The sequence below is a fragment of the Miniopterus natalensis genome, chromosome 5 (assembly GCF_054644295.1).
Source record: "Miniopterus natalensis isolate mMinNat1 chromosome 5, mMinNat1.hap1, whole genome shotgun sequence".
Lineage (NCBI taxonomy): Eukaryota > Metazoa > Chordata > Mammalia > Chiroptera > Miniopteridae > Miniopterus > Miniopterus natalensis.
The window spans coordinates 14073434-14100468 of NC_142085.1; the positions used below are offsets into that span (position 1 = coordinate 14073434).

The window sequence follows — 27035 nt, forward strand, 5'->3', positions numbered from 1 at the left end:
GACAGTGGCAGCTGCAGGAGGAGGAGCCAGGCTCCCGGCATCTGATCCCCCAGATTAGCTGCCGCATTCTGGGGCCGGCAGGGGAAACGGTTCTGACTTGGAAAGTAGAATCAAGGACCAGCCAGGAATTCAGGCCCCCAGGAGGTACCATAAATAGCCAGAGCTGCCCAGGGCCTCCAGAGATGGGGGCGGGGGGCTGGAAAGGAGCAGTGGAAAAAGGAAGCTGTCCGTCATCAGCCCAGGGGAAGGTCTAGGGTGCTCGCTCAAGTGTCAAAGGAGAAACTATAGGGTGTGGTGGGAGTGAGGGGTCAGCCTGGGACCATCTCCCAGCATCACTCGCTCAGAACGTTTTCACCGCGCTGGTTGTCTCCACACTGCAGGTCCTCGGGGGCCAGCCCCGCTTCCTCACTTCCACCCCTTCACCATCCTGGAAAAGAGCAATAGCTCAGCTGCATCGCAGGTGCAAACACTGCGGCCCAGAGGTGCCAGGTGATTTGGCCAAAACCACACAGCGAATCAAGGGCTCAGATGGGGCTATAAATATGGATTTCCCCCCCTCCCAATCCAGGGTTATGCAGGACCGCCAAAATATAAGAACCTGTCCTCAGGGAAGAAGTCTTTCCCACAGGGAACAGGGAACTGAAAGGACCCCCTCCTCCCCTTTTTCTTCCCCCTGACATGATACTCTTCCTCCCTTGATCCAACCACATCACTGTAGCTGCCATGTTGGTAATGGTATAGAGATATATCCATCAGGGCCAGCTGGGTGCAGCCTGGAAGCAGGAACATAGGCCTAGAAGACCTGGATTTACCTCCTCCTGTAATCTTCACAAATCCCTTCACCTTTCTGAGCCTCAGGTCCCTAACTCACAAAATAAGGCCCATAACACACGCCCCTGTGAGACAGGTGTGAGGAATAAATGAGATCATGCAGGAGAGTGCCCGATGGTGCCCCAAACGTTACATAGTATTTACTGCAGGGCCTGGCACACAGGAGCCCTTGACACATGTGGATCATGGAAGAAGAAAGTCAGCCTTTGCATTTAAATGCTGTGTGTTTGGGTAATGATAATAATAATAATCTGTGCTTTCTGTTTATCAGCTATCGCTTCCTTTCCTTTGTGGACACAGGCACTCCTACCACTATTCCTCGTTTTATACCCCTGGAAAAAAGCCTGAAAACAGTAGTCTTTAGATAAGAATACTCTTAGTAATAAACCCAACAGGTAGGGTGACCATATTATTTTTTGTCTATACTGGGTCAATTTGGGGGTGAAAGGGGCACTAGTAGTAATTATGCTTGGACAACAGGTATAAACTGTGACCATCCCAGGCAAACAAAAACACTTGGGACCTTTGGACACCATGCTGCTCAGAACTCTCTGGAGAAGAGAGCCCCAAGTCCTCCAAACCATCCTGACTCCTACTCTCTAGTTAGACCATGGAAGTGTCCCCTGCCTTCTTACAGCCACCACCCAAACCCACTGGGAGCCATGCTCAGCCCAGCTCCCCAGTGTCCTTCATTCCTCATTTGCAACCTCTAGGTGACCCTGACCCCACCCTTCCGTTGCCCTGAGAGTGTTCTAAGAGTGTCTGCATTGCCCCAAATGTGAAAACCTGTGATGCCTACTAAGCACCTATTGTGTGAACTGCAAAAACCATCCATCCATCTTCCGACACTGTGCCAGCTCAGGGAGTTCTCGGGGGGCCCCGTCTCTCACTAGTTTCAATAGGCTTAGAGCTGGTTTCTCTGCTTCCGCTCTTTCTCACCTTTGATCTGTTCTCAACCATCAGCCTGAGCAATGCTGTAAAAACACAAGTCAGGTTATGTGACTCATCTGTTCAAAGACAGCAGCTTCCCATCTCACTCAGAGAAAACAGCCCATAAGGCCCCAGGCCATTTAGCCCTTATTTATGTCTCTGGCCTCATCACACAGGTGTCCTTGCTTGTTCCCACCTCAGGGCCTTTGCACCTGCTCTTCCCCAACTCGAACACTTTCCCCTTAGATATTCATATTATTATTCCCCTCACCTCCTTCAGATCTTTTCTCAACTGTCTCCTTCTCAAAGTCCTTCCCTGGCCATCCTATAGGGATGTAACATCCCTCCCTCATCACCCTGTCCCCCTTCCCCACCTTTTTCCTTAGCACTTAATACTTAAGTATATGTATTACTTACCCTGTTTATTGTCCAACCGCCTCAACCTCCATGAGAGCAGAGATTTTCATTTGCTTTGTTCTTTGCTATATCCCTGGTATCTGAAGCAGCACCTGGCACATAGTAGAAGCTCAATAAATATTTGTTAAATAAATAAAGGACTGAGAGGAAACAGCACTGTGGTTGAATGTTTGACATCTGGACTAAAAATCCTGACTTTTAATAGAATACACAGGAGAAAACATAGGTTCTAAACTTATGGACCTTGGTCTCAGAGAGGGTTTTATGAATTTAACCCCAAAGGCAAGGGAAATAAAAGCAAAAAATAAATGAATGGAACTATATGAAATTAAAAAGCTTCTGCACAGCAAAAGAAACCATTAACAAGCAAAAAGGCATCCAACTGAAAGGGAAAAAATATTTGCCAACAATACCTCTGATAAGGGGCTAATATCCAAATTACAGAATGAACTCATACAACTCAACAACAACAAGAAAAACACCAACCAATTCAATTAAAAAATGGGCAGAGGACCTGATCAGACACTTTTTCCAAGAATACATACAAATGGCCAACAGATATATGAAAAGATGCTCAACTCCACTAGCTATAAGGGAAATGCAAATCAAAACCACAATGAAATACCACCTCACACCTTTTAGAATGGCTGTTATCAATAAGACAATAAATAATAAGTGTTGGAGAGGCTGTGGGAATGTAAATTGGTACAGCCACTGTGGAAAACAGTATGGAGCTTCCTTAAAAAATTAAGAGTAGAGCTACCATATGACTGGCAATCCCTCTTCTGTGTATCTACCAGAAAATTTTGAAAGCATTTATTCATGAAGATATATGCACCCCCCATGTTCATTACAGCATTATTCATGGTGGCCAAGCCATGGGAACAACCTCAGTGTCCTCCAATGGATGACTGGATGAAGGCTGGTGCATATGTACAATGGAACACTACTCAGCCCTAAGAAAAGATGAAATACCGCCATTTGCAACAACATGGATGGCTCTTGAGAGTATCGTGCTAAGTGAAATAAGTCAGACAGGAAAAAACAAGAACCACATGATTTCACTCATGTGTGGGATATAAAACAGAAAGCAATAAAAGAAAAAAACAAACCAGCCAAAAAAACACCTTACATACACAGACAACAATATGGTGGTTACAGGGGGGAAGGGTGGGGAGGGTGAAGAGGGCAAAAGGGGGTCAATTATGTGTGACGGGAGACTAGACTTCGGGTGGTGAGCACACGATGCAATATATAGGTAGGGGCAAAAGTAGGTTTACAGTTGTGAGTCCACAAAACACAGTTTATTCTTGTGTTATTATTTATTAATTATTGTAATATTTTTCCATACAAACTATAAACCTACTTTTGCCCCACTCTGTACAGATGATGTATTATAGGATTACACACTTGAAACTTATATAATCACATTAACTAATGTCATCCCAGTAAATTTAATCACACTAAGAAGAAGCCTGTGTTTTAATTCTGGCTCTGCCACTTATGGGCTTATGACTTTAAGCAAGGCCCTTAATCCTTCTGTGCATCTCAGTTTCTTCATGTGTAACATGGGATAATACACATGGCCTTGCTTGGCTGTTGAGACCATTAAGTCTGATTTCACATGTAAACCACTAAACTCACTGTCTGGCCTATTTCAAAAATTCTAAGCTTCGTAAATGGCAGGCAGGATTGTCACTACTGGAGCTCCCACATTTGACACTGCATTTTGTGTCCATAACAGACAAATCAGCACCCACTCTCCTTGGGTGACAATTCAGTTTCTTTCCAAATTAGCAGCTCTCATCCCACCTGAACCCAGCTTTCCCCAACCAAACTGGCCTGGGGCTCTTTGCAGCCACCTCAACACGAGCCTCATCCTCCATAAACCTCTGGGAACGCTTTTCTCCGAAACCTCAGGATGCCCCCCAGCCCCTTCCACAATCCCCACCCAAGGAGCTGGGAAAGCTGGGTGGGAAACAAAGGGAAGGAAGGATATGAGGTGAGGGGGGAGGGGGGAGAGAATATGAATAGGTATTCGACTGGGGAGGGGAGGGAGGGCAGGTCAAGCCATCCCCACCTGCCAGCTTCCTGTCTTTGCCTACTGATAAATAGGGGATACTCAGGGCCAGATTTTCCATTCCTCCCCAGCCTGGCGCCCGCTGTCACTCAATTAAAAAAAGATAGAGGGAAAGGGCCTGGGGAGGGGCAGACAGCCTCTACTTATAAAACCCGTAGCGAGGGGTGAGCACACTCAGCCTGGCCTGCCCAGCCCTCTGCCTGTCATCCCCCAGCAGATTTAGCTGCTGACAGCTGCTTGGGGCTTTGCTGCCAGGCCCTGGCCCCGATCGCGGCCTCTCCTCTCCCTCAGCTACTCCCCGGCCACAGCCCCTCCATGGCCCAGAAAGAAGAGGCCGCCGAGGCTTCGGCGCCTGCCTCCCAGAATGGCGAGGATCTGGACAACCTAGACGACCCCGAGAAGCTGAAGGAGCTGATCGAGCTGCCCCCCTTTGAGATCGTCACAGGGTGAGAGCTGGTGTGGCCTGGGGTCCTCCTCCCAGGGGAGCACGGGCTGGGGACAGGCTGGGGGAACCTGGGATGCTAGTAGTAGGAGTCAGGGTCAAACTGCGAGAGGGCACAGGAATGCGCGGTAGGGGCTGCCGGGGACACAGCAGCAAATGCCGCTTGGCTTCTCAGGGCGACACCATGGGCCCTCTAATCGGGGAAGGTAAAAGGAGCTCCTTGGAGGTAATGCAACCACCCCTGAGGCCTCCTGGTCCTGGGGCATCACTTGCCTCCCTGCTCAGTCCCAGGGACTCTGGTGAGGACACTGGCACGTCTAAATGTGGCCCCAGTCAAAGGACTTCCTCCCTCTGCTTCTCTCTCTGCTTCCGAGGGGGCCTTTCCTCTATCTGCAGGTCTCACTCTTTCCTTTAGAGCCTCTCTCAGGAGGAAAAGGTCCTAAAGCAGGGAAGAGAGACCCATCCTTTCCCAAGCCTGAGTGAGAAGTGGTTTTGTCTTTGTTCAGTCCTTTCTGAGTTTCCCCAGGGGCTGTCGCATCCCCTCCCCGCCTTGGGAAACGGAGAGGTCACCGCACAGGTAACACAGGCCAGGGCCAGGAGCTTCTGGACAGAGGAGGGATTCCCACCCCTGGAGCCACAACCGGGAGGAACCAGGACCCAGAGCAAAGGGTCTCGAGGCCCCAAGGAGGGGGCTACAAACAGGGTCCCTCTGCCCCGTCCACATTGTGCGGTCTCCAGGAATAACCCCAAGTGGTCCCCCCCCTTCCCTCTGTGTCCCTTTAATAGAAAACCCTGCTAAGTTCCTACGCAAAGAATAAGGGGATACGTGGGGCCACATTTCCTCCTGAGCCCCAAGGTTTCCTTCCGGGGGGTCCAGCAATGCCCGCAGGCAGAGGAGGGGCCTCACGAAGAAGTTTCAAAAGAATGGAGGAGCGATGCCTTCAAGGGGCCGAAGGATCCCTGGGTGGCAATGCAACTGCCGCTTTAGGCTGGGCAAGTGACTTTCCAGTCCTGGCCTCAGCGTTTTTCATTTGTAACATGAGCAAGCTACACTAGGTGATTCCCAAGACCCCTTCCAGCTCAGATAGTTTCCAACCTCTAAGAGAACCCGAGGGAAAATGCATGCTAATTCCTAAGGTAAGAGTTCAGGGTAGAGCCCCACAACTTGTGTTAGCCCATGCCCAACCAACTAATCTCGCCCTCAACCTAGGATTCAAAAAGCAAGGGGCACAGATGAATGCAGACATAGAGAGAGCCTAGAGCCAGCAGGCCAGGAGAGTCCTCAACTCCAGGAGCTCTCTGTGGAAGGAGATCCTTTTTCTGACACATGAGCAGCTGGTGCATGCTGTCTTGGTCACACAGACGTGACCACACAGGCCCACTCTGTGCAGGGCTGTGACCTCCCCGGCACAGGCACAGGGTAGGTTCAGGACAGAATTGGACTGTGTTTGTTGAGTTGGGCAGGCTTTGGAGTCCCAGGGTGGCAGGTCCTAAAGGGTTAAACCCTCTAATGCAACTTACATCCATCCAGGCCTTCACAGTCATGGCATATTGTCACATGCATGAGCTCATTCAACCCTCAGCATGGTGCTAGTCTGGGGAGGGAGCTATTTTATTGCCACTCTCAGACAGGAAAACTGAGAGTCAGGTAGATTGAGTGACTTGTTGGAGCCCTCAGAACCAGTAAGTGGCAGGTCGTCTGACTCCAGCCAAGTGTCCTTTCCCCTGTTCTCTTATGCATCCTGGTTCCCAGGTTTACCAAACAGAGCTCCAGCTGTCTCCACTGCAGGGCAGTGTGGTTCAGAGGCTTTCCCTGACCCAAGCTCAGAAAAAGGGTCACAGGTCGGGCAGCTTGCTGGGTGCTCTGAGAGCAGCTCAGGAGGGAGGTGGAGCCCTGAGTGTTTCCTGGCCACAAGTGACAGCTGTGGAGATCTGTCTCCTGGGCCCCTGGGGTAAACAGATGGCTTAAAATAGCCCAGAGGTGCGGCTGTGTCTATGCAGGGACAGGATGAGGGACTGACTCTCCTCTCCTTCCTTTTCCAGATGTCCTAGAGTCAAGGGGTCCCAAGCAGGCTCTCTCCTAGCCTGGGTCCCCACAGGTAGGGGATGGGCCTGTCCATACTGCTCCTTAGACTTGGCCCACAAGCTAGGAGAGAGCAGATGGCTTTTCAGCAAACAGTCTGTGGTGAGGAGGGAGCACCAGGTAGGAATGGAGGGAGAGAGACCCTGTGTGTCGTGATTCTGGTTTGCTAGGGCTCCCAGGATGGAAGCAGGCCTGAGAACAGTCACAAGAACGTGGGGGAAAGCGTTAGGAAAGGGTCTGAAGCTGCAGGGTTTGCCCAAGCCGGCTCACACTGGCTGAGAGCCCATTGTGTGTCTCTCTTCCCGACTCCGTGTTTTTGAAATTGCCATAATGAGAGTGTTTACAGAAGTCGGCAAAGTTAGAAATGAGGGTGTTTTCTCTTTCCCGTGGCTTGCTGGGTGCTAAGCTAGCACACCACTGAAAAAGAGGAGTCTCTGAAAGTGAGAGGAAGAGTAGACAAGGCTGAGGTTGTGAGTGCTTAAGATGGGCTCTGAGGGATAAGGTTTGAGGCCCAAAAAAGGCACCATCCCTCAATACTAAGTTTAATTTCTTGAGTGGCCACAGTGGTTCAGAACCTGAGGGGTTGGGTTCCTCAACCTACCTTCCAGATGAGGAAACCAAACCTTGGAGGGATGAGTAATTTGCCCAAAGCTAGTGGATGGAGCAGGGTGCGAACCCCAGGACTGTCTGACTCCAAATCATCACACTGTGGCTTTAAAAAGCCATAAAGAGGTGGCTTTTATTGTCAACAAATATTTACTGAACAGGAATCATTTATTTGCTGCCCATTTCCTTCACCAGTATTTAACTTCCATGAGGACAGGGACTTTGCCTTTTAACTGCTTTGTCCCTGCACCAAGACTAGTACTCAGCTCCTAACACGTAATTAATACTTGTTTTTGAATAAGGAAGTGAACTAGTGATGAGCGCCTATTGTGCGTTGGGCTCTCTGCCAGGTGTTGAGATAGGGAATTAACCTCGGGGACAACTTCTCCAGGAGAGAAATTGAGGATGTATGAAGATCAAGCAGTGCTGGGCTCAGAGGAGGATTTCACGGTCCCCGGCTGCCTCTGGACTCAGCATGCTCTAGGGAAGCTCTGGGCACCACTGGTTGTGTCCTGTCTCTCCATCTCAGTGAGGAGTGGCTGTGGCTCAGCCTGGCAGCACCTGTGTTTGCCTCTAGTTTATGTTGTGTATGATTTTGCATGAAGCCGAACCTGCCATCAAAGGGACCAATCCCCTTCCGACCACTGCTCTAGCTTCCAGTAGTTTACTCTGGCCGTGGGAGGAACACAGAGGGAAGAGGCAGGCTTCAGAGGAAAAGGGACAGGCAAGGAGTGAGGGGCCTTTGACACCACTGTTAATGCCATAGCCCCTCACCCCCTACCTGGACTCTGGAGCATGCCAGGAAGGTTTGTTCCATAAAGAACAGAAGACACCACTAACTCTGACCACCCTGGTCTCCACTGAGGGCCAGGGAAAGGTCAGAGCCCAGGGCAAAGACATGTGCCAGGGAAAAGGGGCAGGCTCAGGGCCTGCCTTGGGCAGCAGGCTCCCCAGAACTGCCAGTCAGCAGCAGGCAGCCCACCACGCCCCTGCGCAGCTCTAGGAAATCAGTCCCTTCCACCTCCGGCTTCTCTCCACGCCTCCTTCTGACCAGGCCCCTCCTTTGCATCACTTTGAAAGTGGTCTGAAAAGGAGACAGGAACTAAAACTAGCAATTTTGCCTCTTTCAAGCAGGTCTTGCGAACGAAAGCTGAAATGAGTCAACACTCAATCATCTGTGGGTGGATTTTCCACTCCATGGGTTATCTTGGAGCAAATGTTTAATCTCAGACCAGCATCTACTCCCCTCCAGGTTGCTTCTTTTCACTGTATAGATTTATGTGTAGGAAGTGCAAATGTTTTTAAATGTGAACACGAGGGGGAAAATACACACACACATTTACTTACATCCCTTCCCCCTCCACCAAGCAGACCATCCATCATACCAATTTTTTCTAGATATTTGAGTCTGTTTCCTGCCTAGAGAATTGCAATGCCCAGTAGCCTTCCTAAGCAGATGAAGTGTGAATGGTCTTATTTGCAGAAAGCATGAAAAAGTGGTGCTTAAAGAGGTGCCATCTGAGGCTGTGGGTAGGAATAATGCTGTTGGTTCTGTGCCTGAAGAAGTGACTGAGTCCAGGTAAAAAATCTACCGTCTACACCTCTCTCCTGACCACCACTCCAACATCCCCCCACACCCTCTTTAGCAGTGACACATCTGCTGGGGTTGAGAGTACAAGTAAATGTGGTCCTCAGGCATCTCATGCTACTTAGAAAAAAATGCCTGATAATTTAAGAAGTGTCAGTATTTCCTTCCTTCTACTAGTGGACATAATAGTGTTGACTTACTTTGTGATTCTGTAACATCACCGAGATGACCATGGTGTCTTAGCTCCCTGGGGAAGTTTCCAACCTCTACCAACTCTGCTCCCCTGGTTTCCCTCAAGGGCCTAGCTGTTTCAGTCTGTGGGGATTCCCAAAGAACCCCGTTCAATCTTTATGCTCCTTCCAGAAGACCAAAAAGAAGAAGCCAGGCAAACTCAGTCTCTGAGGAAGCCCAGAGGAAAGGCTGGGAGCCAAGGCCTTCCCTGACTTTCCTTTTGCCCCTTGAAAGCACTTCCCTTCCTGAGGCATCTGTTTTGTCTTTCTATTGTCTCTGCTGAGGGACAGGGGAGACCATGAGGCTGCTGGCCAGAGGGGTTGGAAATTTGTATTTATAGAAGCGAACTTTCTTCCTCTCTCTTGGGTTTCACTTTTCTGTGGGTCCTCTCCCCTTGCCCAGGGGCTGAGGGGCTGAGAAAAGCAGCAGTCTCAGATCACCTGGCCAACTGGCAACTGCACGCTGGGCCAAATTCATACTCTCTGTTGAACTGTACTTGGTCAAGTTGGAGCAATACTTTGGGGGGTTCCAGAAGGAAACCTGAGGGACCACAGACAGCCATTGCTGAAGCCCCACGACTATCACACGGTCATGAATACAGCAGGTCTTCCAATAACCACTTTTCTTTCAACGATGCTTCATGATAACATTGATGAGATGCCATAGGAACTTAAGTCTTGTTTATATCACTTGGCCTATGGGAAAATTGGTTTCTTATACATTGTTTTGCTTAAAGTCGCAGAACTATTGATGACATTAAGTGAGGACTTCTGAGAATCCATCATACAGGTGGCTCTGGATTAGACTCGGGGTGTAGTGGGGTGATCTGGCAAAAGGCCTTGAAGAGCAAAAGAGGGTTTGGGCAAGAAAGGTAGGCTCTGTGCTTCTTGGAAGGAAAAAGCCATTCCAGGAAGAGAAGGGATCATTTAGTAACGGGCAAAGTTCAGGAGTGGTCTGGTGGGGTGAGTTTAACTAGGGAGAGCCAAGCCCACGGAGACTGAAAGAGAAGAGGAGAATCATCAGGTCATCCATTCTCCCAAAATATTAAGTAAATAATAAACACATCCAACCTGGGACAGAGGGGCTTAGAGAGCTAAGTATAGTACCCGAAGGAATCCCTCGGGCCGGGTCCTCAAACGTCCATCCGAAGTGGAAACTTAACTTGCCAGCAAGGGACATGGAAACTTGGGTAGAATAAAACTGGTGATGGGAGGAAGGGAATACTGCAGGGAAACAGCTCAGGTTTACTCAGCTCTTTGGCACCTGCTGCTTACCCCTAAGAAGCCAAGACCCTGGGATACCAGGGATTCCCCTGCAGCCCGGAGAGTCAGGTGACCTCTCTGGGGAAACAGCAGACAGGGAGGGGAGCAATGGCGAAGTTAGTGGTTGCCTCAGGGTATCTTCTGGGGCAGCCACAGAGATTACATTTTAATTTTTATTTTGAAAATTTTTATAAGAGTTTATTTGAGCCAAACTGAGGACACATGCTGGGGAGCAAGATCGCAAATGCTCCCCAGAGATTCCATTTTTAAAAAAGAAAGCCTTCCAGCTGCCTAGCTGGAGCTACTCACCCCCTGCTCTCCTTCTGGCACTTCTCTCCCCCGTGAAAGCCTCCGCTTTCTCCTTGGCCTTCAAACCTGCACAAATCTTCCTATTTTAGAAAAACACACGATATGCATAAAGATAGAAACAACCTTCAACTCGGATGCCCTCTCTAGTCCCTGGGTTTCCCCAGCTTCCCTCTGTCTGCCTAAAGCCACCCCAGTCCTCTTCTATGGGCATGACTTTTACTATGTCTTCCTTTTTTCTTTCTTTTGCATACCATCCCCAGAAGTACTGCAAGAAACGAGTGGAGTGGATGGAGCAAGCTCCCATTCCACCTCCCTGCTCCAAAAACCCATTTAATATATTGTCCTAGGGTAGAGGACGTTTCAGATATTAAGCTGATAAGAACAGCTACACTTGATCTTAGCCAAAAGGCTGAGAAGCGATTTATGGTCTTTTGTGACTCAAGAACCTGTAATGATTCTTTATTGCCTCCTGAATCAAGGCTAAACTTTCAAGAGCCTTCCTATGTCCTTCACTCTACCTACTCATTTTTAGCAGTTTTCTACTGTTTTCAGCTGTCTTATTTACATCTTCCCTGCCCAGCTAGAATCTAGCTGCTGGATTATAAGCATCTAGAGGGCAGAGGCCAAATCTTTCATGATTTTGAACTGATTCAGTACTACATACAAGCTAAGTCATATTGAGGTACCCTTAGGTAGTGTGGCCTCAAAACTAAAAATTCTTGACACTTTGTGACAACCCTTCTTTCACCTGAGGGAAAAGGTAAGCTTGAGAAACAGTCGCTAGGAGAGCATGACACTGCAAATTGTAGGCCACTCTACGCCCAAGATGTAGCATACTCGAGTGACAAGGAGGCGGAACGGAAGCACGAAATGCTCTGCAAAATCTTTGCCTTGCTCTGTCACGAGGAACTTCACATGCTCGCTGCTTTGTAAGTTACTATTTCAACACTGCTTTCAAACCTGGCCACAAATTCGGATCATCTGGAGAGCTTTTAGAAATGCTGATGCCTGGACCCCCGATCAAATGTCCTGATCTAACTGGCTTCGTGTGAGGCCCAGGCGTTGTTTGTAGAACCTTCTAGGTTATTCTAACGTAGAGCCAGGTTCAAGAGTCATTTCGAATGTAGGCGTGTGCTGTGCACAGCGAGTGACAGTGAGGTGTCTGGAGACCCTTCCTAACGGGGTGACCAGAATGCACACCTCACTCCACAGTCTCTTTCCTCCAGGTCAGCCCTTTGGGGTTCTTTCGTGCCTTTTTGTCACGCATGCTGAGGTCTTGGAGAGCCACTCGCTCCAGGCTGGGCCTAGACACCAGAACTCACCGTTCTCTCTCCCTCCTGTCCCTTTGTCTTCTCGACCCGCAGGGAGCGGCTGCCTGTCAACTACTTCAAGTTCCAGTTCCGGAACGTGGAGTACAGCTCTGGGCGCAACAAGACCTTCCTCTGCTACGTGATCGAAGTGCAGGACAAGGGCGGCCAGGTGCAGGCGTCCCGGGGGTACCTGGAGGACGAGCACGCCACGGCGCACGCCGAGGAGGCCTTCTTCAACACCGTCGTGCCAACCTTCGACCCTGCCCTGCGGTACAACGTCACCTGGTACGTGTCCTCCAGCCCCTGCGTGGCTTGCGCCGAGCGCATCGCCAAGACCCTGAGCAAGACCAAGAACCTGCGGCTGCTCATCCTGGTGGGGCGCCTGTTCATGTGGGAGGAGCCCCCCATCCAGGCCGCCCTGCGGCAGCTGAAGGCGGCCGGCTGCAGGCTGCGCATCATGAAGCCCCAGGACTTCGAGTACATCTGGCAGAATTTTGTGGAGCAGGAAGAGGGCGAGTCCAAGTCCTTTGAGCCCTGGGAGGACATTCAGGAGAATTTCCTGTACTACGAGGAGAAGTTGGCCGACATCCTGAAGTAGGCCACGAGGCTCGGCCCCACGTGAGTCGTGGCCCCGTGACTGCATCCCCCGGGCGGGAGGCTCGAGGCCAGGTGGAAGCAGTGGCTTAGGTTTTCCTGGGGAAGGATTTCATTTTTCTGCTTTGGGTTGATTGTAAAAACATTGCAGAAGATCCTGGCTTTTATTTCCTCCAAATTCCTCTCCCTAGATGCTTTTTCCTCCTACCCCTTTATGTCAGACTAACTTTCCCCATAACATGGAAAAGTAGGGTTGATGGGAATCTGAAAGCTTTTTCTGTAGTAACATTTAGATGGTGCAAGGGCCTGGTACTAAACGAGGGCCTAGAATATATCTCAATCCCCTAAGCACGCCCCATGGACGTGTGTCCAGAAGTACTCATTCCGGATGCCTTGTAGATGCCTTGCTCCCACCCCATTTGCAATCCTACCGTTCCAGTTTTTTCTCTAAAGCAGGTGTTTCATTCTACCTGGGGCAACTTTTTTTTTCTTTTCATTTTTGATACTTTAAATTCCCCAACTTTTTTTGGCCAGAGAAGCAAGCTTACATGTTGTCAAATGAATGATTCTGCTTTGAGGGAGACCAGTCCTTGCTGTGTGAATGCACCATGCAGGAACGTCTTTCTAATGTTGAGAAGACCTCAGCGGGACTTCTAGAAAAATGCTGAATGCAGGAATGGGGATAATACAGCAACAAGTTCTCCCACGCAGGAATGTTTAAAGGGTTAAAAAGATGTTTGTAAATTAGTCAGCAGCTCCGAAGTAGCCACCTACAGATAATCAAGATGTGATAAGAGAACTGGAAGTAAAAATTAGCTATTTAAGCAAATAATTAGGACACAATTAAGGCCGATCTGGCCTCTTGCTGAGGGTAAATTAGACTCTCACAGAAACAGGATGATTACCCTCAGGAAACAGGGTAAAGAATCCTATACTATCTTTTTTTGAATTTGGTCTAATCTGCTTTGCTCCCACAGCAATGCTATGACTAAGTCCCTTTATAGGGCCTGAGTTACTGACTAAAGTCCTCCAGTAACAGAGAATGGGTCCTAACCACCCTCTTAATCTTAATTCTGGAATAACTCATATTACTAAAGCATGAAAGGAGCATGCTTCCATGAAGTTATTCATTTTTGGTGTCTCTCATTGTTAATATTGTTAAGAGATGTCGCTTGATAAACACCATTTGAAAATATCCATTTCTAGAGCTTGATGTTGGCAGGTGTTTGCTATTACACGTGCACTTGGTGGGCCTGGTCATTCTCCAGCTGAGCATTCGCCAATCCGTGACGACACCATTTCAGCCATTTCTTACAAAAAGCAGGACCCATTCATTGAATTCAATGAGACTATGGTCTGGTAATGTAACGTGATACTCTGCTCATATAAAATAAGACACTACACTTTGAGTGGTGGTGAACCGTAATACAGATTTCTAAGGGTGACCTCTAACGATACAAAATTAGCTTTTAAATTCCTTGAAGATTTTATTAGTGTAGGTACTATCACTGTAATTATAAACCCTACATAGATTCTACAGGATGACTGGTAGCTTAATTTTTAACCCTAGTATACTTTCTTCTTAAACATCTTTCAGAGTCACGGGCCACTTCTTCCAGCTGCCTAACTAGCAAGTCCTCAGGGATTCGTGTGTGTTGTTGGCTTTTTTCCCCATTAAGTCAAATAAGATAGATAAATCTGCTATAAAAATTAAGCATTTCAAAGAGGATTAAAAACAGCTTTATTTTGGATAATTGAGGGTTGTACCTTATGCTAATCTAAACAAGTAAAATAGATAAATCAGTTTGATGGAAAAAGTCCATTTCTAAGTAAAATTATTCTTAATAAAATATTATTAGACATGTTCCACATTATAAGCCTCTTTCCATCAGTGAACATAACTATCATCTGAACCCATTATTAACATGCTTCCCTGTCTGTACTCTACTTGAGCTGCTCATGTTCCTAAAAAGGTTCAAATGTACCAAGTTTTAAAAAAATTGGCATGAAATAGAGGTATCTAAAAGCCCAAAAGAACAACTCTGCTTAATTAAAATACTCCCAAGAAAAGGACATGTGTTAAATAAAATTTTCCTCGTATTTCTTACTCCATCTTTTAGAAACTGACAGATTAGGATTTAACCGTGTGTTCAACACAAAAGAACAGAGTTAAAGCAGATCTCTTCTGGGGCTTTCTCTGTACAAATCCAACCCTGGGTAAACCAGTAGTCACAGGACACTAGGGAAATTCAGGGACTTGGGGAAGGCACACAGAAGCCCTAATTCAAAAAGAAAACTTCATTGTTTGGGGCCAGCAGGGCTCTCAGTAACGTTTTCTGTTTTCTCAAGGTCTGCCTGCTGCCAAGAGACAGTGGTGACACGTATGGTCATCTGGGACATGCCTGACTTCCTAATACCACTTGGACCTGGACAACATTCGACACCAACCAATCCCACAGCACAAGGCCCTCTGAGGACTCAAAATACATTTCTCATGCTGTAAATCATTTTAGCTGTGCCTCTCTTTCTAAGGCTGCTCTTGGGAAAGAGAGATGCACGGAGAAATAGCAACCATGCATGGGCACCAGGCATCATGGGTTTGAGGGTCTTAATTATTCCCCAAAATGGGCTGCTTAAGGCAAAGAGCCTCAGATCCAAGATCTGTGCAGATCTTTGAAATATGTCCAGAAATGCATTTATGTTAAATTGGTTTGTTGTTTTTTTTTAAAAGAAAAATGAGCAGCAACAATAAAAGAAGTGGTGTGGTTTTTCTGTGACCAGGTTTTGTAGGGAACTTGGACATTTAGAAGTGATCAAGTCCCAGGAATAGGGATTTCCCAGGCTATGACCCAAGCCACACTGTAAGTGGGAGGGAGGCCTAAACCAGGACTTGTCTAGGCAACACAGGATACTAACTCTCCCATGTAGACTTCTCATCCTGGTCTCGACCTTCACAAAATATTTTCTTCTCTGATTCCTTGAGTGCCTTTTGCCTTCTCTGAAGACAAGGAATATGGTAGAGGGGGAAACAAAAGGCATGGGGAATCTGTTTATAAAATATCCATGTTCCAACAGCCAATTAATAAGCAAATTTGCCTCTTGATTAATTAGAAGTGAGGAGTAGGAGGATTTCAATGTTCAGATACACAATATAAGAGTAGTCAACATGTGGTACTTGATGGTGATGGCATGATGACATCAAAGTGTCATTTCTTAAAAGATTTGAGTCCTAGGTAGAAGTAAAATTTCACAGGTGAATTTCTGGGTGTTTGCCAAACTCTAACTAGGTTTCCAGGAATAATGTGCTCATTCTGATTATCAGGCGATGCCTTTCCCCAGGCTTGGAGTGTGATAAGACATCGGAATTTGACCCCAAGACTATCTACAAATAACAAAGCATTTTATCACATCCCTGCTGAGTCCCCAGCATTCCACTTACTGCCAGTTTTCCACAAGACTAAGCTTTGTTAAAAGAACCAAGGTTCATACTACATGAAAAAAAACTTGCCCTGATCCCTTTCAATGTAGAAGCCTTCAAAATCAATATTTTGACCCAAGTGTTAAGATTTATTTGCATAGTTAGCAGAATACTTCCTCTTATCACCCACTCTCATTTTCCGTTTTGTGTATTCAGACATTCCTTCCCTTTTCCCCCTCAATTTTACTACTACTAATGAACAGAAGCAAAGCTTCTCCAAGGAAAGCCTTAGTCCAAAAGTTTGACAATGAACTTGCTCCTGCAGTACCCCACCCCAACTACACGAACTTGTCTGTTCCTCACAGAGCTACAAAAGACGTGAAATACTTTTTGAAACTGCTGCCTCCTATCAGGCTGCAGTGTGGTAAGAACGTAAGTATAAAGTACAAAGGTTATATTTAACCAGTGCTCTCCTGGTGTTTCAACAAGCACATTCTAAAATCCAGTTCCTTTACACTTGGGAAAGCAAGTCCTATGAAGGCCTGGAATTCACTCAAGGGAGAAAAATCAATACGTCTGGCTGTTTGAACTCATAATATCACAGTAAGCGGAGGGTGGACCTCCACTAGTTTTCCCAATACCTCTAATACTGCACCACTGGCTAAATCCATGAACCACCTTCTTCCACCAAGAAAACACAGTGCTGCTCTCTTAGCTTAAGAAGGGGACTAATATTTACTGTTCTCCATCCCAGCTGGTTACACCTCAGCCTTCTCCAGAGCTTAAAAACGCAAAGAAACCTAGCCATCTTCCCTAACCCCCCAACTACCAAAATAGAATTGTTTTGGAAGTGGGTCTTTTTTTCTTTAAAAGATGCATCGATTTTATTGAGAACAACTGAGTCATCACTCCGCAATAAGCACATTGCCAGGCATTTAACATATATGATATGTTCCCTGACTAAATTCAGGCAGGTTCAATCACAGACACTATGTAGTGGGCCGAAGAGTTCAGCATGAAGGGATTCTAGAAGCCTGCCTTTACAGTATGTTGATCCATAGATGCTGTCCATTCTTATTTTTAACCTTGCTGCTCTTCCCACTGGAGCCCCCTTCTGAATTTTCCGAATTTACAGGTGAATCCTTCACTATCCAAGTCAGAACACAGACATGCATACAGAACCTCACTGTAGCCCAAGAAGATATTTATTTTCCCCTTTTTGTTTACACAAATTCCTTGTTTACAATGTAAAAACCCATTTTTGTAATTTAAACAAACAAAACCTCAAAATTATCTTCTAGGATGAATCTGAGGACATAAGGATAATACCAAGTAAACGCAAAAAATGACAAAAGATTCAAAATTAACGAAGTGAAACGTTCATCCTTCCTGAAATTTCTCTTAAAACAGCAGAGAAGTGGAATCAATGCTGCCACCTAGTGGTGAGCCAAACAAATTAGGTAGAATCCTGGAGCAAAACAGGGTCATAGGGCCCAACACCTAGTTTCCTGCCAAATAGCAGGCTGTTACCTACCTACCTACCTACCTGCAAAGAAAAATCACAGCAACACTTCCCAAGCAATCCCTCCTTCAGAGTCCCAGTCCAACCACGGGAATACAGAAACCCAAGCATGGCCTGTAGCACAGACAACTTCACATGAAACTCTCCTCTGACAATTTTTAGTCAGTTTGCCCAGTCCAACGGCCCAGCTGGGATGACGCAGAAAAACATGGACACATCCAAAACGCTCATCTGTTCAGAGTGTGTACACAGTAATTCTGATGTCTGTTGCCTCAAACACCTCCTCAATTATTGCAGATACGTGTTCCCATTGCAGATGATCAAGACCGCACCCAATCCTGAAAAAAACAAAACATCTCCATTGGTTATAATGAAGGTATCTAGGAAATCACACCTTCCCTCTTCCTTTAGGCTGCATTCACCCAGAGCATAAGAACAAATGATCTGATCTCACCCCTTATAGGCAGACATGGTGGAAGTTTGGAAGTTAATTCTTGCTGTGAGTCACCCAAGGCTGTTCCTGGCAGCACTAACATCCCACAGCTGTCACTTTTCTTTTGCCTACTGGTTACCCCTTTCCAATAATTTCAAGCAACATTTAGAAATGTATAACCACCATGATATGGGAGATTCACTACCCTCCTATTGATGAAAACTGGCTGTGGGTAGATGAGAAACGACTGGTATTTAAAAAATACATATGATCATGAAAAGTTAAGGAAGGTTATAAGGAAGACAAAAGACAGGATCTCTGCAAAAAAAGAAGTCAAGATGGAACATTGAGAAATGCAAAGCTGATTGCAATTCTGGTCTTTGCAACTTCCTGGTGAAAAACCTTTATCGACCCACAAAACTCTATTACCCAGCACCTTTCTTCTAAGATGTTACTTTATTGATCCTCAACATTCCTAGGGGAAAAAAGAAAGGCTTAAAACTGCTAATTTCATATAATGTGATGATTAAGTCCCTGAAAAAATACTGTGATTAAAAAAAGTTTGATACATAATCCATAAATATATTAAAGACCAGTGTAACAAGGGACCCTATAGCCCCATAACCAACTTGGAGCTTGGAATAAACCTGCATGCATGGTCAACACTGACTCAAAACTAGGTGACAGGAAGTGACCCCAAACCTATTTTCTGAAAAGGATTCAAAGGGCACACTTAAAAACCCCAACGCCACTCCCTAATTTCCCAACAGGTAGGGTCTAAGACATTATATCAAGAACATACCCTCTGGTTACTGCCAAGGTGAACATCAACAAGCACGCAGTTTAAAAGGTAGTGATCATTTACAACCTTCTCTGCACAGGATTAACAGGTTTAGGAAACCTGAAGTGGCCCAGAGGGAAATCACAATTGCTTGGTCTTGGTTCTTAAGTTTACAATGCTTCAGCAGAGGCTAGGCTTCAGGCAGAGGATACCAGAAATTTAACAAATGTGATTAAAATGGTTCCTCCTTACTACATAGGTTGAGACAGGTGTGGGTTTTAAGATAATTATCCTGAGCCCTTCAATCCAGGCTAAGAAATTAGTATGCTTTAGCGTAAGGTCTAACAACCGGTTCACTGGTGATTTTTTTAAAGTTTTGAAATTTGTCCACCTTTAAGTCTGTATTTTGGATTAAGCCTTTCAGTCATTTGTCTAAGACAGTAAACCCCACCAATCAAGTCTTCACATAGGGCCTACATTTCCTTGCCTGGGCATGGAGAGGTCCGTGACTCCATTCTTCAGACAATGCGACTTCATGGCCTCTAAACTCTTCCGTAAGTTTTCATAAGTTGGCTTATGTGAAGCCCTTTTCTTTGTAATCTGAGTACAAAGAAAGAATTCAAATTTCTATTAGTCCAAAATGATAGCCAAAGAAAAGCCACCACGTTCTCCCAGCATCCTGGTAATTGAAACAAAAAGTGTATTTTTATAGAATAGTCTTAAAAGCAGAAATGACAAATGTCATACTGTCCCTTCCAGTTATGGGAGACCTTCAGGAAAATCAACTAAATAGGGCCTGAAAAACCCAGACACTGCCAGGTAATAATCTTTCCTTTTCTCAAGACCAGGAGGTTAACAGGCTGAGCCTATTGTGTATTGTTTTTAAGCAAAGTAGGTGAAAGTCTTTGTGCCACTTCCCAGAGATAAGCTGTATATCTGTAACAAGAACCCACACCACCTGAAATTTCCTGTTAAGTCTATTTACTTAGAAACTATGCTTGCCTGCTTTTTGTTTCTCTATAAAAGACCACAGACAAACTGGTAGTATTCCAAATAATAGTGAAGTCACAGCAGTCTTAAAGACAGCACTCAAAGACATGAACCCACTTACTGCGCTATCCAAATCAAGCTCATAGAGGGGTGGCTGTAAGTCACCAAGCACCATCACCAAGAAGCCACTCTTTCTGGGGCTGAAGACCATTTGGCTAGTGGAAGAATCCCACATTGAGGCAGCAGGCAGGAAGGCAGCTGAGTGCATTTACTACGGAAGAATCTGTCTCTTGAGATACTATTGTTTTTCTAATCATTTTGTAAAAGTTTCTAATACATTTTTAAATACATATTTTTAAAAATATTTTTAAAAAAATAAAAATCATTGGTAGAAAGTAATAGGAGGAGTCTATAAAAAAGAGAATTCTGAACTACTAAATACAATATGGGTAAACAGAAGATCTTGAATGCCAAGCTAATACCTGTGGATTTTGCTAAGCAGTTCAGTTATTAAGGTTTTCAGGAAGGAATTAAATTATAAGAGGCATCCCTAACTTTTCCAAGTCTTAGAAAATAGGCCTTTGGTAGATGTCATAGTACTCTTTTCCTTGGAGCTAGGATGCAGCTTCTTTTCTAACCCAGAGCTCCAAATAGCCATCACCACTGAACTTGAGTTGGCATGAAATCAGCAGCCTGTTGACATCTTTGGTTGTCTAGAATGGAATATCATGATCAACACAAACTCAGTACAGCCTATCTGTTCACCAACCCTTAGAACATATTGAGAATTGGCCCTGTCTTACCAAGTAATATATGTATCGTCCATCTCTCTTCAGAACAGCCACTTCTCCAGATTTCTTTTCTAAGAAAAAGTTATTTAATAGTAGAAAGAAAAATCAGAACACTGATCTCCATCCTTACCTTTTTAAAAAATCTTTACAGATTTGTTTACCTCAGAACTAATTTTCAACTCTAAAGAAACCTATTTATTGTCTATGAACACTATGCTCCGTATCTTCCTAAATACTACATTCCTTAGCTTCTAGCTTTCTTAATCATGTTTTCTCAACTATTTTTACCTCACACCCCATCTTTTGTCCTGCTCCTGTTTTCAAGTACACCCTTACTGTTCACTTAAAAAACTTTGTCTATTGCCTTGAAATGTTTTAGAATATACAGCATTCTTCCTTTGCCAAATCTGTGTTCATTCAATAATGACCTTTATACATACAAAGAGCTAATGTTTAAACATTATGGGGAACATAAGTGTACAAAAAGGTTTCTAATTATAAGAGTTTTCAATCAAGAGAAAGTGTCATGTTCATATATAACTACAATATAAAGCAGTAAAAAATTGCTGTGAAAGGCTGGGGTCAGAATCACCAGTAGAGGAGATGACTAAGCCTGGACTGTGGTCTGAGCAACTCTTTCAGAAGCTCCACATGATTCTAATACACATCTCTGGTGTAAAATCATTGGTAGAGCCCGGCCCCTGTGGCTGTGGTTGAGTGCTGACCCATGAACCAGAAGATGTGGGTTAGATTCCCTGTCTGGTGGGGTTGGTGGCTGGCTCACCAGTAGGGGGCGTGCAGAAGGCAGCCCATCAATGACTCTCGTCATTGATGTTTCTATCTCTCCCCCTCTCCCTTAAAAAAATATTTATAAAAATATTTTTAAATACATATTTTTAAAAATATTTAAAAAAAAATAAAAATCATTGGTAGAAAGTAATAGGAGGAGTCTATAAAAAAGAGAATTCCGAACTACTAAATACAATATGGGTAAACAGAAGATCTTGAATGCCAAGCTAATACCTGTGGATTTTGCTAAGCAGTTCAGTTATTAAGGTTTTCAGAAAAGTGAAGTACTATCAACAGAGCTTTATGGTAGAGGGGGAAGAAATTAGAAACTTTTACAAGAATTCAAACTTGATTTAATAAGGACCCAAACTAGAGGCTACTTTTGTGGTGGAAAACTTAATCTGATGACTTAAAAGTACTCAGTGGTTAGGAACCCCCTCTTTGCAAGTATATCTTGTTTACTAAGTATAACAGGAGGTCAAAAGATGCTCTAGCCAGAGCAGAAGAGTTAAGCTGTTTTCGAAACTCACGTTGATTTAACAGTTCCTGTACCCCTCCAAATTTCTTCTTGAAGAGTACAGCTATCCCAGCGCCCATTCGACAATCCTCACTGATACAATGGGCTAGAGAGTCTGTTTTGGGGCACGCAAAAAGGTCTCCTTTCACATAAGCGATCTAAAATGTGCAAAGGGGAAAAAATGTTTTATTAGATACAGAAAAATACTAAGCTATTTCTTTGTTTTCCTTTACCATGTCCACCACTCCTCCCCACCTTCTTGATTAAAAGCCCAATCCTTAGAATTGAAGGAGTTAATTTAACCACAACGAATTAAAACATATGCAAAAGGAAAGCGACGGCTGGTCTCTGTCTAGGTTGTATTAGCCTTTCGAAAATAAATCAGCTAGAGAGAGAAAAAAAGACAATTCAATTATTCGTTTAATTAAAAAGTGTTTATGTTTTTGACCTCCATTACTCTGAATTTCAGTTCACCGTAAGTGAGCAGTTATTACGCACTCTGCTTCCTTCTGCATCTTCATTAGGGCTGCCGGCCATGATACCGAGTTGCTGCTATCTCCAGAATTTAAGTGTTTCTTCAGCTACGAGAAGGAAAAAGGAAGGGACAATGCTTAGGCAGCCTGGATATACTGTATTCAGATGGCGCTGACCACCCACTTATTTCCCCCCCCCATCGTTCATCAGTGAATGTGACTTCGTTCGGCCTGTAGGAACAATACACAGCTCGTGGGGCCAGGAGGAGGAAAAATGCCTTTGCTCCCGAGGCTGCGGCGCTCGGCTCGCATTTGGCGCTTCCCAGGGGCGCCCGCTCGGCCAACGCAGAAAAGGCGGCCCTAAGACACGCCTCCTCCTTTCCCCGCGCCCGGCGGAGGCTGGGCAGCCCCGGAGCTCGGTGGGTACGGCCTAGAAGAAAAAGGAGGGACTTCGGGCCAGGGGGAGTGTGCAGGCCCGCGCGGGAAGGGGAGGGGAGGTGGCCTCTCAAGGCTTACTCCCCGCCTTCGGGGGTGTGGGGAGTCCAGAGGAGCCTCCCACGCTCTGTCTCCTACCCTAAGGCGGGTCCGCCAGGTGTACAGCCTGTCCCGCGGTCCCGTGGGAAGGAACGAGGAAGCTCGCTCTAAGCCCCACCGTGCCGGGGTTACCCTTCACCTGCAGTCGGCGGTGAGGAGGTCCCGCCCCGCGGGGAAGGGCTCCAGATCCGGCCCTGGTGGGTTGGCAGCAGCCGACGAGACCAGACGCGGAACCAATCCCGCCAGAGCCCTGAAGAGTACGCACTTAAAATGGCCGCCCACCACCCGGGAGCGCCGCGGAAACAAGCCCCTCTAGCTAGCCGGCCGAACCACTCTTTGGTGATGGCCGCTGAACTTCCGGCGGTAAATACCGTGGAGTCTCCCGCGGCCACCCGGGCATGCGTACCGAGACAGCCGCCTCGAGCGGGAAGGAACGGCGCTTGCGCATTAGCCCAGGGGTGTGCCTTCAGTGCCTGCATAGAAGGGGGTGGGAAGTTGGCGAAGGAGCTAGTTTGCGCTTGCGCAGTAACATGTTCAGAGTAGCACTTGAGTCGAAGAGACTGGCGCGTCTAAAAGGCGCCTGCGTATTTTTTCGGTCCGGAGTGGTATCTAATCAGGAAAGTGGGCGTGGCTTCAGGGACGCCTGCGCTGAGCTCCTTCAACTAGGGGTGGGGCGAGCCCAGAGCGGGGTGGGGGGTGGGGTAGGAGGCGTGGCCTCAGAGGCGCCTGCGCGGAGGCGGTTGGAGGGAGGCCCGATTCCCCTTTGTTCGGGTTCGCCATTTTGCGAGGCAGCGGCAGTGGCGGCGGCAGCGGCGGCTGGAGCCTCTGATTGGGTTTCGGAGTCCGGTAGTGGAGCCAATCAGCGCGGGCAGCGAACCGGGGGAGCGAGGCACGGTGAGTGTGAGGAGCCAATATCCAGCGGCCCAGAGCCGGCCCCAGCGCCCCGATTGGCGGGTCTCGCTGACCACTCAGGAGAGGCCCAGGCTCCCGTCGAGCCCGGGGAGTCGAGCTGAGCCTAGCCGAGCGTCGGGCTGGCTGCCCCGGCCCCGAGCCTGCGGGCGCCCGGGGCACTCCCAGCCGAGGCCTGCAGGGGGCTGCCCCGCGCGGGGATGGCGCCCCCGGGGACAGGCACCGCGGGGTCCAGACCCTTGCAGGGTGCCAGTGCCAGTTGGAGGAGCGTCCCGGTTCCCTCGACCCTTAGACCAAGGTTCTCAGACCTCGGCCTCGGGAGTGGCGGGCTTGCCTGCCCCGAATGTCCCTACACTCAGGTACACACACGCGCCCGCCTCGGTGGTTTCCTCCTGGTAGCTCCAGCCTCATACTTAAGCCCGCCCTTGCACTCTCCACGCTCCGGCACTCGGGACGGGAAACCGCCCCCTCCCCCCCGCGAGGCTCCCGTCCCCCAGGCCTCCGTGAGCCGTGTCCGTGTGTCCCCCGCTCTCCTGGGTCGGCAGGGAGGCCTCGGGAAGGCGCGCGCCGCGGCCACAGGGCCCCGGGAGCGGCGGGAAGAGGGGCCCGGCCCGTCCCCGCCTCTGCGCTCGGCGGGGCCGCCCCCGCTTCCCCCTGGTCGGGGCGGGGGAGTCGGTTAGTGCGCCCACTCCCCCAGCTCGCCCGGGCCCCTCCTTCCATCACGCTAGCCTCGGGACCCGGGCCGGCGCCGTTACCACCCCCTTTGGGCTCGTCATTTCCTCCCCTCCCCGCCCCGCTCGCCAGGGCAGAACCGTACACCTCAGTCTTGGAGCCCAACCAAGCGGTCTCCCCTTTCTTGTCCCGGCGCTCAGGCCGGCCCACGCGGTGCCTGGAACCTCACAGGAGATTGCTAGTAGCCCTTCGCATTCCTTTTCCCGGAGGCTGCGCGACTTGCTTTTGATACTGTTCTAGCCATTGCTCATTTAATGAACTCTCCATTCCTTGACAGTGTACAATTCGTTTTCCTTTCACCTTTCTTTGTCACTTTGAACGTGTCAAGCTTGACTTTCTAGCTCAGTCCACAGCTCTCTCTTGGAAAGTGTAGTAGAAAAAAATAAACCAATTCCATATTGACGTTTTTTCAGCAGATATTGTGAGATTTTAGGTCGGGTGAGAAGAAATCTGTTGACAACCAAGTATGGAGCAATTAGTAATATGTACCAGGCATCAACCTATTTGATAGGGAAGGAGTGGGTAGATGTAAATAAGAATCTTCCCTGCCTAGTGGAGATTGACAGATGAACAACTAATGAATACCTAACGGTTAGTCCTATAACGGGGCCAGGTTCAGTTGTGTGAAGTACTGTACTGATGTGTGAGCTACAACACTCTCCTAGAAGGCTTATCCTAGCCACACTTTGGTTGGCCTCAAGGATGATTGGATTTCTCCTGACAGTAAGGAAGAGGATTGCTAACAGAAAGAAGGGCATGGGTACAGGCACCAAATTGTGCTGTGTGAAAGAGGGAAGGTAGGACAGGGCAGTGGGCAGTGGTAAGAGTTTAGGCTGGACAGCCCAACTGATGAAAGCACTTGTATATCTCCATAAAGAATATTTTCTAAGATTGGAAAAACAAGTTTTTGACTTGTTAGGTTCTGTCCCATAACAGTGGCTTTTTAAAAAAAACAAAAACAAAAAAAAACACTTTTTTTTTTAATTTAAAATACATCTTTATTGATTTCAGAGAGAGGAAAGGAGAGGGGGAGAAAGAGAGAGAAATATCAGTGATGAGAGAGTCATTGATAGGCTGCCTCCTGCACACCCCCTACTGGGGATTGATCGTGCAACCCCGGGCATGTGCCCTGACCGGGAGTCGAACACCAATCGCCTGGATCCTAGGTGGTGGCTCAACCGCTGAGCCACTCCCAGCCAGGCAACAGTGGCTTCTTTAGGGGAAGAAAGGGAGATTTACCTTGGACTTTAAAAGTTTTTACTTATGCAAAGCACCTAGCGCAATCCCTAGCACAGAGAGTAGGCATTCAGTATATGGTATCTGTTTTCGTTGTTTTTTTAAAATCACATTTACTAAGGTGATACAACTGGTAGGTTTCAGAAAACTCCTAATCCAGTGTTCTTTCATTTTTATTATCCACATTGATAGATGGGGCAGTGTGTCATACCTGGTCACTTTAAAACTACCAACCTAGACTTTCTGAAAGACAGTTATAGTCTGGTTACTTTTTTACTAAACACCTAGAGCTCCCACCTGTCTGCAGAAGAATTTTGCTTAGAATTTTGAGAGACAGTAGTCTGGCCTCTTATCTTTCACTTGATTTATGGGGCCTTTTACATAAAAGCTGTTCATATGCTGAAATTTTTGTGTCCTTGTTACTATGCTGGCTCTTCGTTTGAAGCCCTCCACCCCCTCCCACATCATCACATGTAAGTCTGTCTTGCACTTAACACCAGGTCAGATGCCCCTTTTTCCTAAAGTCTTCTTTGATTTATCTATCCCCAGTGGAAGAAATCTCTTTTCTCCAGATTGCCGTATTAATTTGTTTCACTTTGGTTCCAGTACAGATTTTTACTCCTTTGCTAAATTTAAAGACTTTGAAGTTAGGATCTGTGTCAGTTTTCTTTTTCTAAAACACTGTCTGGGACATGATATACGTTGTTGGTGGAGAAAACAAGCAAATTAGAAACTCTAATCCAGAAACCTCTTGGACAGTGAAGAAGCTGGACAGCTCTTAGTTCTAATCTTTTATCAAAGATCAGGACCCACTTGTTGAGTTGTAAAATCAATTTAGAGGGCTAATGCTGGTGATTTTTTGTAATAAATAGAAAATACCAAAGTATCTTATAAAAGATAAGTATTCATGCAACTTTTGTTTCAGTTACTTTTTTAATGTTATGTGTGTAGTGATTTATGATAAGAAATGTGTTTCTTACTGTGAATTGTGGTCAAAGAAGTTTGAAAGCTTCTATTCTAGACTCTACCTGGTAGTGATTGTCAAATATGAGGGCTTTTCACATGCTTACAGTTGACTTTCTGGAAGTTTAAGCTTTAAAATGTGTGTGGATCCACATAGAGTGGATTCCTAATAATTAGCTGCACTTCAGTTCCTGTGCCTTGAAGTGGAAAGAAGGGAATTTTCATACTAGCCAGAATAAACACTCTCTTTGTGGCAGAAAACAT

The 27035-nt window shown here is 46.7% G+C and overlaps 3 protein-coding genes and 1 pseudogene across 12 annotated transcripts in view; 2 read left to right on the plus strand and 2 right to left on the minus strand.

The window, feature by feature from the left end:
• The first annotated feature begins 4505 nt into the window (after window positions 1-4505).
• Window positions 4506-15451, plus strand: APOBEC2 (apolipoprotein B mRNA editing enzyme catalytic subunit 2). The gene is made up of 3 exons (XM_016212770.2): window positions 4506-4704; window positions 12144-12707; window positions 15033-15451. Exons 1-2 carry the CDS (start codon window positions 4574-4576, stop codon window positions 12685-12687), a joined length of 675 nt encoding a protein of 224 aa, XP_016068256.1. The 5' UTR covers window positions 4506-4573; the 3' UTR covers window positions 12688-12707; window positions 15033-15451.
• On the minus strand, window positions 11027-11200 carry LOC148093044 (U2 spliceosomal RNA; annotated as a pseudogene).
• A 1837-nt stretch (window positions 15452-17288) lies between the features above and the next one.
• Window positions 17289-23257, minus strand: OARD1 (O-acyl-ADP-ribose deacylase 1). Of its 3 annotated transcripts, none has more exons than XM_016212774.2 (6): window positions 23071-23257; window positions 22423-22505; window positions 21938-22082; window positions 20631-20689; window positions 19325-19437; window positions 17289-17961 (listed from the first exon to the last, which is right to left on the minus strand). In XM_016212774.2, the coding sequence occupies exons 2-6, from the start codon at window positions 22459-22461 to the stop codon at window positions 17859-17861; spliced, it is 459 nt and encodes a 152-aa protein (XP_016068260.1). In that variant the 5' UTR covers window positions 22462-22505; window positions 23071-23257; the 3' UTR covers window positions 17289-17858. The 3 variants fall into 3 exon arrangements, with proteins under 3 accessions (XP_016068260.1, XP_016068257.1, XP_016068258.1); XM_016212771.2 differs by having other exon boundaries at window positions 22971-23257; XM_016212772.2 differs by lacking the exon at window positions 23071-23257 and having other exon boundaries at window positions 22423-22580.
• NFYA (nuclear transcription factor Y subunit alpha) overlaps window positions 22796-27035 on the plus strand; it is a 28758-nt gene continuing 24518 nt past the window's right edge. For 5 of the 8 annotated variants that reach the window (XM_087817378.1, XM_087817381.1, XM_087817379.1 and 2 more), the window contains exon 1: window positions 23723-23825. The gene's annotated coding sequence lies outside the window, so the exon portion shown is untranslated. Of the gene's footprint in view, window positions 22817-23721; window positions 23826-24145; window positions 24200-27035 lie in introns of those variants that run through there. The other 3 variants (XM_016212761.2, XM_087817380.1, XM_016212760.2) reach the window with 3 other exon arrangements.